The 15,498-nt window shown below is 40.1% G+C and overlaps 2 protein-coding genes and 1 non-coding gene across 3 annotated transcripts in view; all 3 read right to left on the reverse strand.

Moving 5' to 3' along the window:
* The window catches only part of scny (ubiquitin specific peptidase 36), a 210,321-nt gene that overhangs the window by 185,677 nt on the left and 9,146 nt on the right, over positions 1 to 15,498 (reverse strand). The window lies entirely within an intron of this gene.
* LOC145402475 (5S ribosomal RNA) lies at positions 367 to 485 on the reverse strand. The gene has a single exon (XR_013897775.1). It is a non-coding gene; the product is annotated as a 5S ribosomal RNA (ribosomal RNA).
* On the reverse strand, positions 9,340 to 9,801 carry LOC145401951 (uncharacterized). Its single transcript, XM_080274056.1, has one exon. It carries the CDS (start codon positions 9,799 to 9,801, stop codon positions 9,340 to 9,342), a length of 462 nt encoding a protein of 153 aa, XP_080130182.1.

Here is a 15,498-nt window from a genome sequence, read left to right on the forward strand (position 1 = left end):
AATCCATGAAAGCCGCATACAACTTCTTTCCCTTCTCTAGAAACTTTTCCACTAAAGATCTAAGAATGAATATCTGATCTACACAACCTCTTCCCTTCCTAAAGCCTCCCTGTTCTTCTCCAACTAATTTCTCTGTTCTTTCTCTAACTCTGTCAATAAGTATCCTACCATACACTTTTCCTATCATACTAAGAAGACAAATGCCCCTATGATTACAACACACTTCTTTTTCCCCTTTTCCTTTGTCCATCCATCCATCCATTGCCAGACACCATGTATCCCAAACGGGGTGGTCAAGGGGTTAGAGTTAATTGTTTTACAGGGAGGGGCACTAATCCTCCACCAACCCCACTTGACACGTAGGGATGCCAACAGCATCTGGTGTTCCCAGGCGGTCACCCATCCAAGTACTAACCAGACCCAACGTTGCTTAACTTCGCTGATCGGACGGGAAGCGGTGTACTCAACGTGGCATGGCCGTTGGCTTTTCCTTTGTACAAGGGAATAATTATACCTGACTTCCAATCCTCCGGGACTCTACCTTCCTCCCAGGCCAATCTGCACATCTTCCACATCCATTCTACTACTATCTCTCCTCCATGCATCAGCATTTCACCACACACTCCATCAACTCCTGGGGCTTTCCCTGATTTAACTTTCTTCGTTGCTTCCACAACTTCTATCCTACTGATTTCTTCCTGTCTTCTCACCTCCCTCCTTCTCCCAGCCATTCCCCAGCCACTTATACTCACATTACTTCCATCCTCTTTGTTCAACAATTCCTTAAAGTGTTCTCTCCATCTGCTCACTTTTTCTCCCTTCTCCACTAGTAATATACCATTTTTATCTTTCACTCCCCTGCTAACTTCACTTCCACCCTGTCTTACTCTTTTCACCTCTTTCCAGAACATTTTCTTACAGTCCCTCCACTTTACACTCAAATTCCTTCCAAATTCCTCATCCACTCTCTTCTTACTCTCTCTTACTAATCTTTTCACCTCTTTCTTTCTTTCTACATATAACTCTCTCTTCCGCCTCTCAACTTCTTCCACGCCCCTATTTCTCATCCATTCATTGTATGCTTTCTTCTTTTGTGCCACAGCCTGTCTCACCTCTTCAGTCCACCACGCTGTTCCTTGAACCCCCCTCCGTCTTCTCTTCCTTCCACACACCACATCACATGCTGCACATATTTCTTCTGTAAATATCCTACACACACCTTCCACGTCTCCCATCTGCTCCAGTTCATATTTGCCCAATCGTTCCTCCACTGCTCTCTTATACTCTGCCTTTTTCTCATCCTCTTGTAACCTTTCCACTCTCCTTGCAACTACTCCTTCCTCTTGTCTTTCCCTTCTTCTATTCCTCCATCTTACTTGAATCCTAATTCTGGCCACCACCAAGTAGTGGTCAGAAAGTCCACTCCCCCAGCCTCTATAAACTCTTGCATCCATTACACATCTTCGCATCCTTTCATCCACACACACATAATCAATCATTGCCTTCCTTTCATTCAGTTCACCTCCCACTCTTCTCATCACTCGCCATGTATACCTGTGGATCATTTTATGCCTGAAGAGGGTATTGGCTATCACCAACCCCCTCCCAGCACAAATGTCCACTAATGCACTCCCATTCTCATCTATCTCAGCAGGCACACCCCACTCACCAACTATTCCATCCACCTTCACATTCCCAACTTTACCATTCATATCACCGATCAAAAACACTCTCTCATTCCTTCCAAACTTTTCCATGTACACTTCTACATTTGTCCAGAACTTTTCCCTCACTCTTCTAGCACGATCTTGCGATGGCGCACACACACACACAATTGCCCACATTTGTATTCCAACTTTCAACTATACCCATACAATCCTTGACCCAACTGATCCATACTGTCTTATGCTCTTCTTCCATCTTTTACTCACAACTATACATACTCCTTCCTTTGCCCTCTCATTCTCACCTACTCCTGCACATATTCCCCATCCATACTCCCATTCTCTCACACTTTCTCCTCCCCATTTTGTTTCAGTTATTCCACATACATCCACTTTCACACCCTCAACTATTTACCTAATTGTGATATACAGGAAATGAGCTACACTCGTGGGGTCCCATCTCTGTTTCTCGATAAGTCAAATTTTGCTTTAAACTCATTTAAGTTTCTAAGCTGGATGATCTCTTTGTCCAGGCTATTCCACAGGTCTATACATCTATAAGGAAAACTATATTTCTTGATATCCTTCAGGCAGCTTGGCTTCTTCAATTTCATTCCCTGTCCTCTTGTTACTCTCTTATCCCATACAAACAGATCTTCTCTGTCAACTTTATCTACAGTACTCCCATCATGGTCCTGAACATTGCAATCATGTCACCCCTCTCTCTCCTTTCCTTTAAGGAAGGAAAATCCAGCTTTTCCAGCTCCTCTCTGTATGACAGATCTACCAGACTGGGGACCATCTTGGTTGTTGTTCTTTGTATTCTCTTAATCTTGTTTATATCTTTCTTTTTGTGTGGGGACCACACTACTGCTGCATATTCTAACCTGGGGTGGATCATGGCCACTATGAATTTTTTCATCATCTCCTCATCCATGTAATAAAATGCTACTCTTAGGTTAGTCAAGGGTTTATAAGTCTCTCTAACTATCTTGTTAATATGTTTTTCAGGTGACAAATTACCCTGGACCAGCACTCCCAAATCTTTCTCTTCTCTTGCTTTTGTGACTGGTTCATTACTCATCAAGCAATTCAGTGATAGCCTCTTGATACTTTTACCCATTACCAATATTTTACATTTCTTTGCGTGGTGGCAACCATCATCCACTCACTTGATGTAGTGCAGCCTACTTCTTCCTTAGCCTGTATCATTCTTTTTCTGTGCCTGCCTTCCTCTCTTCCTATTTCTCCCATCTTTCCTGTCACTACTTAATGCTTTTCTTTCTGTTACAGGTGGATTTACATTGAGTGACAAGCCAAATGGTTTCCTGTAAGCCAAGAAACCATTTACAACGCTGGGTGGTACCCATATAACCAAACCATACGTGCTCCCTACGTGTCAAGTGGGTTGGTGGAGGGTTAGTGCCCCTCCCTGTAAAACAAATAACTCAGAGTCAAATGGCCACCCCGTACAGGATTATGGCGTCTGGCAATAGATAGACAGACAGATAGAATTTCATTTCCCACATCCGGCTCCAATCGTGTATCTTATCCAGATCCTCCTGCAGCATTTTACAGTCCTCCTCAACCTCTACCTTCCTCAACATCTTTGCATCATCAGCAGAGTTGCATAACTCTTCACTCCATCTACCATATTATTTATGTAAATCAGAAACATTACTGGTGCCAACACCAAGCTCTGTGGGACTCCACTTGTTACTTCTCTCCAGCCAGACATCCTGTCCTTTATTACTGTCCTCATTTGTCTCTCTCTCTCAAAAAGTCTCTCATCCATTCCAGGAGGTTTCCCTTCAGTCCTCCTATATGCTCTAGTTTCCACATTAGTCTCTTATGGGGTACCTTGTTGAAGGCCTTCTCCAAATCCAAATACACACAATCCACCCAATTGTCTCTCTCCTGTAGCATGTCAATCACTCTTGAGTAAAAGCTCAACCAGTTGGAAACACATGACCTTCCACTTCTGAATTCAAACTGACCCTCAGCCAAAACATTCATCTCTTCCAGATATTTTATCCATCTATCTTTCAGGATTCTCTCGCACAATTTTGCAACCATGCTGGTTAGGGACACCGGTCTATAATTCAGGGATTCTTCCTTGTTTCCTCCCTTATAAATTGGTACCACATTGGCCCTCTTCCATTCCCGAGGCACTTACCCCTCTTCCAGAGAACACAATTAAACTGTGAATCTTATCCGCCAGTTGTTTTCTGCATCCTTTCAGTACCCAATTAGAGATTCCATCAGGTCCTGGGGCTTTCCTTACATCTTGAGTTTCCAGTAATTTATACACCTCCTGTACTTCCACTTTAATATCTTTTATCACCACATTTCTAGTCACTCCCTCCCCTTCCACAAACTCCTTTTCATTAGTGAAAACTGATTGGAAACATTTGTTCATTATTTCAGCTTGCATTGCAGCATCTTTATAGACCTCTCCTTCTACTTTCAGTTTGGTGATTCCTTCCTTTTGTTTCAGTTTACCATTGACAAATCTATAAAACAGTTTGGGTTCATCCTTACATTTGTCTATTACAGTAAAAGTCCAATTCTTCGGCATCCAATTCCCTGGGAAATCTGACATTTCGGCAGTTTTGAGAAATAGTCCCATTTACAAAAATATCTGATCGTTCGGCAGATTTTCCGATTTTTTTCGTCAGTCTTGAAATTCTCCATGAGTCCTTAGAGCCTGTTGCAGGACCTTCTACTGCTGGGGACTTCTTCCAGCAGTAGCAGACTCCAATCAACCCCTTCTATTGTACATATGTAATTAAGGAACCTACTATAAGTTTATGTAAGTGCATGTGAACTTGTAGGCCTACTGTACCATTACATTTATATATAGTATGTTCACTAATTTCTTTATTTTTCATATTCATGTATAGTACTGTATTCATTATAGTATTGTACAGTATCAAACAGTATACAGTACTCTCTCCAAACACATTTGTAATGATATGAGTAGTGATGATAGTGTTCACTGAAACATATAAGGTACTGAGTGGGTAGGGTTTTTAATAATTCGGCAATTTTGATTTTTCGGCACTTGCCTGGTCCCATAGATGCCGAAAAATCGGACTTCTACTGTATACCTTTTTCAGAGTTCCTCTCTACTTATTCTTGTATATTCATTTCTAGTTCTTTTATATTCTTCCTTTGTTCTGTTATTACCTCTCTTTCTCCAGTTGTTCCATGTCCTGTCCCTCTCTTTTTTTGTGCTATCATACACCTACTATTAAACTACTTCTTTTTCCTGTTTTGTTTCCACCTTACTCTTGGCACATATTTTTTCACTCCCTAATTATAGAGGTCTAGAAAGATATCCCACTTCCTGTGTGTGTGTGTGTGTGTGTGTGTGTGTGTGTGTGTGTGAGAGAGAGAGAGAGAGAGAGAGAGAGAGAATCAGTCTACTGCCTGACTTGCAGATTCCTACCTGTCTGCCACAGCTTACTTACAGAAGACTGTTATCTAGGTGTTGTTTTTGTGTTGAATTTAATTCTAACCACTGTGACATATTAATGTGGTGTAAATATCCCATATGTTTTAACTCAAGCATTAAACCATGTGAACAAAATGTGATAAGCAACCGTACTTTTGGAAAATAATCATCATTACAGTCATAGTTCACACCTAAAAAGGTGGAGAAATAAGTGCTAGAAGACTTACAACAGTCTAGGGTCATTGTTTATAGCAAATATTTACTTATTTTTCACCATTACTCAGCTGATTCCAATATGATTCTGATTATCAGGTAATTTTTTCCTTCCGTTACAGATACCAGTATTAACTGGCTTTTGCTTGCCAATTTACAGCACTACCCTAATGGTTTGCCTCTGCCACCTGTGAAAGATAAAAATACAGCACATGTTTTCATTAAGTTAGGCTTGAGACTAGGTCTGTCACACACATTCTTGGGTAACACACACACGCTTGAGCACCTAAATCCATCTGGAACTCAACAGTCCTAGCATATAACTGTAATGACACTAACCTATCTTCTTATTGAGAACTTGATTCTTTAACTTTTCTTGATTCTCTTAGTTTCAAGATCCGAAGCTGACTCACAGAACTTTTTTCTACTTCCTCTGAGTAGATGAACTTTCTTCTTTGCAGGTTTGCTTTATAATTTTCTTTTTATGTTTTTTGACAGTTTTTTCTTCTTTATTTCTCAAACACTTACTTTTGAAATGTCCCAGGGATCCACATGACAGACATATTTTGTTAGGTGGGCAACAATTGCTTTTTCCAAATACATGTGTGAATCCACAGAATTTACATTTTCTCAGATTATCAGCAATATTCACTTTCTTGTTCTTCACACTGACAGCACTAACAATAATTTCATTTGCACTCTGACTCAGATCTTTCATTAGGGTTTCACTTGCTAATTGTGCTCTACAAATTTCAAGGACCTTTTCCAGAGCCGTGTCTCCTTGCCTGAGTAACTGGAATTGAAGATGCTTGCTGTGAGTCCCACATATTACAGTATTTTATCTCTAACCATCTGATCATATAAATCTCCAAATCTACAATTTTTAACCTTTATTTTTAAGTCAATTTTTCTATCTATTGCCAGATGCCTTAATCCCCCGTATGGAGTGGCCACAAACAAAGCCTCAAAATCGCCCTGTCCCCAGCCATTTCACTGCCCTCCCCCAAGCTCACACACACCTCTCTCATATACCTCTCCACTCTATCTCATCCTTGGCCTCCCCTCCCCTTCCCCCCCTCCACCTACCTCACACACACTCTCCTCATTAGTCTCTTGCTCCATCCACTCCACATGCCAAAGTCAGACGCATATTTATCTACAGATTCTTCAGGGTTCTGTACTCTTGTGAAAAACATGTATCTCTCATACGTAATATGCTTTGTTGGTTCACTATACTCATTCAGTTTCTCCACCACCTTCATTTACTTCTTGTTTGCCTCCTCTTCAAACTTCAATGTATTAAAAATGTCTACCAAACCCCTGCCAGCACAGCTAAGCAGCAAAGCAATCTTGACATTATCTGGCTTGTCACCCCTCTCTGTACTGACTGGGTAAATGGCAGTCTTCCTGATACCTATGTCAATTCTCAGCCTTTCTCCTCTTTAAGCCCAAAGGCCCTGGCAGCCATGATGTCCAACTTGTGAAATACCAGGTAGCAGCAGGACAACAAACAGAAGGGCTGCACGTGTGGCAACTCATGTATGGCAGTGGAGACAGCGTTGGGTTCTCTCCTGAACATTGGCGGTGGTACGTTCCCTTCTCAATTTCCCCCTTGCCAGGCAGGCCTCACATTCTTCACTTTTGGTTTCATGTTTAAATTTAGATCTAAAACATCAAGAGCAGAATTAAAATAACAGACAATAGCAACAGAGTTGAATGCTGATTTCATGCAAATCAATTTTAAGTAACTGAATTACAACAACACATACAATCATGTACATATTTAAAGGAAATCCTTCCAAAACTAGTTAAATTTGGCATGTCAATGTAAAAAAGCTTGGTGTGTAAAGTTTCCTGCCAGACACTTTTCTGGGTATTCATCCTGCACCTTGGTGCACACTCCATCACCCACCACAAGCATCAAAAAGCATTCTCAGTCCACATGCTGGTTCTCTGGTGAGTGGGTGTACAGTGCTGTGTGTGACTTGCTCTCCCTCACCACCACCACCACCACCATATGCATCAAGCATTGGCACCATGGCCAGCCACTACTTCTATAGCTACTCTAAATGCAAAGAAATCAAGGTAACTGATTATACTGGAGCAGAAAATCAAGATGCTGGATGCTCTGCAATGTGACAATGGCACTTCAATTGTTGGGTGTCAGTTTGTAGCAGAGGGAGGGCACGAGTGATATGAGGTGGTGCAAGTGACGTGAGGCAGTGTAAGTGATGTGAGGCAGCAGGCAATGTACTAATACATACCACACAGTTAGGATGCCATTCACCTCCTGACTTCAATGCAGGGAATGACTGAAGCCTATTTATCATTGTGACATATATTTCATTTAATTAGTACCAGTAGTTAACAAAAGCATTTTTACTGTATTTCATGTACCAAACTATTTTATTCCATTAAAACAACACCTCAGTTTTGCATGAAATAAATTTTAGGTGATTTCTTCAGGGACCTATCTCATTCTAAATTGATGTAGTACTGTACTATAGCTACTAATTATGAAGTCGTGCTACAACAAGGATGTGAAATAAGCTGTAAAAGGGTGAAAATTGGGCCAACTTAGTGTAAAATGGGTACATCTTTTATTTTTAGAAGTAGAATATGCTATTGTACTCACTTTTTTCAAACAGGTGCTTGAAATCCCACCTGGGGAGGGGGAGAGGGGCCCCTCAGATATTATGGAGTACCAGCTTTATCAGATTCAGCCTTCCCCCAATTAGTCCGTTTTAGTGTGGGTCTACTGCAATTACAATACGGAAGTAAAAAGTAGCAACAACTTCACCTGAAGCTCAAGGTACCATAATAGGCTAGACAGTACAGTATAGTATATTGTATTTTCCAAGCCTAGGCTGGGTGTTTGGGACTGGTGTTAATTTTTTATTAGTTTCAGGACTGGCCAACATTTGCCTTTTACTTGACAGCATGTTCTGCACAGCTTTATGCTGTCAATTATTTGGTTCAAAGGTATGTAAATTAAAAAATATATAAATATGAGGTGGTCCTCTGTCTCTTTGAAGATTATCTTACACTCAGGTTGGCAGGTTTAGCCACAGAATGGTGAAAATTTCACAAGCTCAGTTCTCCTGCAGTTTCACTAAAAAGGTAATCCAAATTCAGCAATGGCAATATGAGCAGTTACTGCAACTTAAAAAATTAAAGGTGAGTATGGATCAGCTGGTTCATAGATTGTGAGGGTAAGATTGAAAGTAGGAGGACAAGCATGAGCGATTGTGTGAATATATGTGCAGACAAAAGACCGTGCGGGCAGAGTGAAAGAACAGTTCTGGGCAAATGTGGAAGTGTGCATGGAAAAGTGTGAGAGAAGTGAAAGTGTTTTTGACTGGGGATATGAATGGAAAATGGAGGGAATGTGAAGGTGTATGGAGTAGTCGGTGAGTGGGATGTGCCTGCAGAAATGGATGAGAATGGTACCATAGTGCTCTAGTGGACATTTGTGCAAGGAGAAGGTTGGTGATAGCCAACACCCTCTTTTGGCACGCAATGATCCACAGGCCTACATGGCAAGTGATGAGAAAGGTGGGTGGTGAGCCGAATGAATGGAAGGCAATGACTGGCTATGCATGTATGGATAAGAGAGTAAGATACATGCTGAATCCTACAGCAAACTGAGATTGGCAAAGTGGACTCTCTGACAACCACTTAATAAAAAGACTCACATGGATAAAGTTCTGGAAGAGGCTGTTACACTATGACTCCAGCTGAGAGGCTGTTACACTATGAATCCAGCTCATTAGCCCTGTCCCTACTTGGACAGTGGCTTCGTGTGGTGGATATTTGTTCCCTATAATCAAATCTCTGTTCTTAGTTTGTCCAAAATTTGTATAGTTTTGCCCCCAAATTTTCTACTGACTCAGCCCCTATTACCCATTCTGGCAGACTGTTCCAGTTGTTAATCACTCTGTTAGAGAATGAGTACGTCCTGAGGTTCATATCTGTTCTGGTCTTGAGTATTTTCTTTGTATTTCCTCAGGCAGAGTCACCTTCTCTCATCTGGAACAGCCCTTCAGTGCATCCCTGGTTGTATTTGCCAGATATCATTATGATCTTGTAAGTTTCTATTTGGCCTCCCCTCGATATTCTGAATGTTAATGTTGGTAATCCCAATTTCTGGGCCCTATACTCATACGACAGGTCCTTAATCTGGGGGACTAGCTTGGAGGCCCTGCACTGCATATTCTTCAATGCTTCAATGTCCTTTACCAAATGTGTGCACCAGGGGTGGTTGGCATACTCCAAGAGTGGCCTCACTAGAGCTGTGTACAGGGGCTTGAATATTGCTGTATCCAAGTGGACAAAGGTTCTTATCAGTCTTACTATTTTGCTGCCTTCGTTGATCTTCTCTGCATGGTGGTCTGTAAATGACAGTTTCTCATCAATGATTACTCCAATATCTTTTTCTGTATCGGTCTTCTTGATCCTGTCATTCATGAGGTAATCCCTATCTATCTATCTATCTATTGCCAGACGCCTTAATCCCGTAAGGGGTGGCCACAAACAAATCGCCTCCATGTTGTCCTGTCCCCCGCCATTTCACTGCCCAGCTCCCAGCTCACACATCCCTCTCTCATATACCTCCAGGGGTGCATCCCGGGGGGGGGGGGCTCAGGCCTGGGCCCCCCCCTTAGCTCTCTGGGTCCTTTAAAAATTTATATATATTTATTTTGATAACAGCAAAACATGAAAAACTGGCAAGCACAAACAAAGAGTGACACATGAGCCAGCAGCTCTCTGACTCTAAACCAGCATATGACCTCCCAGTAATTATCAGATTACCTGACCTCACCTCACTACACACCCCCCCCTTAGAAAATTCCTGGGTGCGCCCCTGTATACCTCTCCACTCTATCCCTCCATCTCATCCTTGGCCTTCCTCTCCCTCTCCCCCCCTCCACCTCACTCACACACACTCACCTTGTTAGTTTCTCACTCTCCATCCTCTCTACACGGCCAAACCACCTTAATGTGTTTCTCCTAACGCTTCCTATCACATCCACATCCACACCACAATGATCCTTCACTTCCTCATGTGTCAATCTGTCTCTCCATGTGACTCCACATGCACCACTCAAAATAACTTATTTCCACAGCTCTCACTCTTGACTCCTGTCCCTCCAACAAGGTCCAAACTTCACTTCCATACGTTAGAGTTGGTATCACAATACAGTAAACCCTCTATAATTCGTATTAATTGGGGGGAACCCTATGTCGAATTATCCAAAAATCTGAATTACTGGAGCTCATGCTTGCCCTTATCCCCAGATCACACCCATGCTCACTAAAACATGGCTTTTTCACAAAAACATTGAACAGTACAGTATATTATTACTTGATACTCAAAGAGTGCACAATACAATAAATAAAATAGTGTCAAACCTTAATAATGTAAGTTTTGCAACACAGTAGTAGAGAACAGTACATTTAACTGTACCGATGGTACTGTACAGTTCTTCTTTACCATTATTTTACCAATATTTTTACCATAAGCACTCTGACGAACTTGCTTCAATTGTGCCTCCCTACCACATTTTCTCCTGAAATACTCGGGCAGCTGGGAGCACCCATGAACTCACACTCTCTCCCCTGCAATGCAGAACCTCTGCTTATCAAAATTCATTTATCCCCAGACGTACTACTCTCTGGAATTCACCTCCTGGGAGTTGCTTCCCACAAACATTTAATCCACTTTTATTTAAACCCAATTGTTATAAATATTTTATGAATGGGGGATACCTTTAGGCACATGGACATTTCTTTTTAATTTCCTTTGTTTTTCCTTCATTCATTATCTATATACTGTGTATATATATATATATATATATATATATATATAAAACACTTTTCATTACAAAAACTGTTCACATCCACTTATCACTGGATCCCTTTTCGGACTTGTCTCTCTTAATCTGAATTTCTATCCAATTAAAATTATTTGTCTGGTAGTCAAAAAAGATCCGAATTAACCAATTTCAGAATTATTTGGGTTCAAATTAGACAGGATTTACTGTACTGTCATGTAGTAACTTTTTCACTTTCATGCTCACTTCCCTGTTTCTTATCACTGCTTTCAAGGAACCAGCAACCTTTCTTCCTTCTTGTACACTTTCAAGCACTTCACCCTCCAAACTTCCATCCTTACTCATCACACTACCCAAGCACTTAAATGCACTCACATTTTCCATTTCCTCCTCATCCAACCTCACTGTACATTCACTGACTTCACTTCTCTCAAAGACCACAACTATACTCTTCCCTACATTCACCTTTCAATTCCATTTCTTACTTACCTTCCCAAACTCATCCACCAAACCTTGCAGCTCCCCTTTGTCTTCACTTAACAAACCTTGTATCTCTTTTAATACCCCATCCATAAACAGACTGAACAACCATGGAGACATGACACACACCCGTTTCAATCCAACCTTCAAATAGAAAAATTCACTCAGTTCACCATCCACACACACTGCAGCCTTAGCACCCTCGTACATACTCTTCACAGCATTCAACGCTGTCCCATCTACTCCATATATTCTTAATACTTTCCACAATCCTTGTCTATCCACCCTGTCATATGCTTTCTCCAAATCCATGAAGGCTGCATACAACTTCTTTCCCTTCTCAAGAAACTTTTCCACTAAAGATCTAAGAATGAATATCTGATCTACACAACCTCTTCCCTTCCTAAAACCTCCCTGTTCTTCTCTAACTAATTCCTCTGTTATTTCACTAATGCTGTCAATAAGTGTCCTACCATATACTTTTCCTATTATAGTGGCCTCTCCCATTTGGTGAGTTTTTACTTGGCGAATTCACTTTTGGCGATAGGATGGGATTGTACATAACACATTAATTTGACGACAGAAATCTCACATTTGACGACTTGTTTATAATAAAAATACACCGTAACTATGTTCTATAATTTTATGCTAATTAATTTCAACAATTTCTTTTATTAATCTGAATTAATTTCAACAAAATTTAGTTTGTATTGTGAAATTCAAGTCTCATCTTCTCAACAACAAACAAGAAGATAAACCCACGCAGACTCCCAAGCAACTGATAACGACAAAACTTTCACATATTAAGTGACTGTTCCCGTCTCCAAGAAGAAATAGAGACTGTTGTAGCCAGTGAGAGTGATTGTGTTCAGCTGGTACAGAAATTTAATGAAATATCATCTTTCTTCTTGATGGAATACAATAAGAAAATAAATGAACAACAACAAGCGCTCATCACTCATTACCTGGCCTGACGACAGAGTGAAAATACTGCACCAGCTGAAGCTTCCCTCTCCAGTGATCCTGGCCCAGCTGACGACAACACAGACATTGCACGCATTCCAGATGACTTCGATATTGAAGGATTTGGCTCAGATGAAGATCCACAGGAGGAAGGGACAACAGAAGCTACAGGGAGTGAGGCTTTAGGGCCCATTATAACAATGATTCTCAAATGTTTCTTAATTCAATACTTAGCTTGTCATCTTCACTTAGCTGAGAAAAAAGCTTAAGAATATTTCACAAAGTCATATTCCCAGCTATGGTTAAGTGAAGTCTTGTGACAAATTACCCAAGTATGAAACACCTCACACAGCAGAATTTCCATCCATCCATCCATCATCCAATCCTACATTGCCCCATGAGGAGCATAGAAGCCCGGGGCCAGGTAGTTGGTCCCGACATCTAAGATGAGAGTGAAGCAAAATTTACAATATGAAATTATATGGTTTAAAAGCAATAACAACCATAATACATAAGGAAAATATTAATAAAATTTAGTTTATTACTATACCAACTTTCCTGTGATGAAATGTAATAACATTTTATTTTCATCAATTATCTATTTTCCCACATCGAAAAAGGTGCAGATGAATCCTCAATGCCGTATGTAAACAGTCACACCAACTAAGGCATCCAAGCACCATACACTAAGTATACATCAAGCCCATTATTTTCTTTTCTTATGTGAGCTTTTCTGTTTTGTACTGTTTCTTTGCTAAAATAAATTAAATTGAATCATGTTATGTGTGTTTATCACATGATTTGCACCCAGTAATGTTATACCGTATGTGGAAAATCAGTCCAGTCATGCATTCCCAGAACCAATTTATTTTCTTCCCATTAGTTATTCAGTTCAGATTTGGCAAATTCCAGTTTGGCGAGGTTTTTTCTGCATCTATTACTAGCCAAATGTGAGGGTTCACTGTACGCTATGAAGACAAATTCATTACCGTGAACCTACATACCTTTTCAGGTATATTCTAGCACATTATATGAGACCATAATCCACACACTTCACAGCTTATATCTTTATCCTTGGCTTTAACACAGTTCCTGAATATTTCCTCTTCACCACACTTGCGTGTGTTTCCCTTTGTTTTCCTACTGCTACACACATTTGCCCCTGCCCCTTCACTGTTACTCATTTTGATTTTTATATCCACTATTGTACATTCAATACAAAGTTGTTGTCACCCCCTGATGCTCTTCCATATAAAGTACAGTATTCACAACAACATCAAACAACTTATGTACCAGTACTACTTTCCCTCAACATTTACAAAATAAATAACACACATATACAAAGTTCCCTAGGCACATCCATCCTCCACGCAGCCAAACGTAGTATGTGATGGTTGAACAGGAGGAACGAAGGTCAGGAGGAAGCAGTCTATTATTTAAAAAAAAAAAAAAAAAAAAAAAAAAAAAAAGGCAGAATACAAGTAAGAATTGGAGAAGAAATTGGGTAAAAATGAGTTGGAATAGATGGGGGAGGTGGAAGGTGTATGCATGGTAAAACATAAAAGAAATCTGTGCAGAATGACAGGTGAAGTGTAAACAAAAGGGGGTGCAAGGAACAGCATGGTGCAATGAAAAGGTCCAGGAATCGCAAAAGTCCAGCCCCACATACCATTCCTGGACTATTAGGCTACCATACTTTGTCTAAATTCTCCAATATTGTCCTGCAATTATTCCAATACTCTAGAGCATTTTGGCATGTAGGCTATGGTACCTAAACCAACATAACATACACAGTACATAAAATAATAGCACTGACGATAACAACAGCTGACACAACAGCTGTATTTTGCTAGTTACAACCCTAAGAATGGTTGTTTCAACAGTTGTTGACAAGAATGTGGAGGGTATGACAGAAGAAGATTAGAAAGCTGAGGAAAAAGAGAAAAATGAACAAGGAATGGAACACCACAAGGTGAGCCAATCACTCATCAGCTGACCGAGATACAAACACGCAATCATCAAATATGATCTTGATCTTGGACCGAATCAGCAACTTTAATTGGAAAATATTTTAATCTTTATCACCATATAGGTTTGCACACCTAATTATTAGAAATTCAGTCAAAAATTTGTGCTTAATTTAATTATTAATAGAAAATCAGGATTCAGGGCAAAAATTTCTTAAAGTTAGCATAAGTGTTTTGTCCCTACCCTAAGAACTCACCTTGACGGACTTTTGTTTTGTATAAATATCGATTTACAATGCAGATACATTTTTTTGTACTCAAAATAAATATTTATGCAAAACAGAAGTCTGTCAAGGCATGCTGACGATCTGAAGGGGAAATATCTGCTAACATTGGTGCATTTTAGTTCTGAAACATAATTTTTAAATTAAGTTATATTAAGTACAATTTTTTTAACGGATTTCAGATAATTAGGTATGAGCCACTGTGGCAAAAAAAAATCAAAACATCTTCCAGTGAAAAGTGCCGATTCGGTATTTAATCGACAGAATCGGGTGAGCTAAGTGAGTAGGAATGGATCCCACTGACTTTGTCTGGAAGAAAATATTTTTTACTTTTATTACTTATGAATTTTATTGTGTCCAAGCCTTCCTTAAATTTTACTGTGTTATGAAATAAACTATTTAAGGTGGCATTTGAGAAAGGTAAGAGGCAAATGGGATATTGCCACGAGTTAGAACTGGTGGGGTGAAGCAGGTTGGTGGCCAAGATGCATTTCATGTATGAAAGTATCTTCTTGTGTGTGTTACAAATGGCCTTTATCAAGTTAAAGCCTTGCTAAAATTACGGTATACTGTGTTGTGCAGCAGACTGCTTATAGTTTTATCTATCTATCTATCTATTGCCAGACGCCTCAATCC

This window comes from Coenobita brevimanus, chromosome 57 (assembly GCF_032717465.1).
Source record: "Coenobita brevimanus isolate Jiangsu-jjx chromosome 57, ASM3271746v2, whole genome shotgun sequence".
Taxonomy (NCBI): domain Eukaryota; kingdom Metazoa; phylum Arthropoda; class Malacostraca; order Decapoda; family Coenobitidae; genus Coenobita; species Coenobita brevimanus.

What these genes read in the sequence shown, in the direction of transcription:
- LOC145401951 (XM_080274056.1), bottom strand. Translation starts at nt 9,801, where the DNA reads ATGAATGACAGGATCAAGAAGACCGATACAGAAAAAGATATTGGAGTA.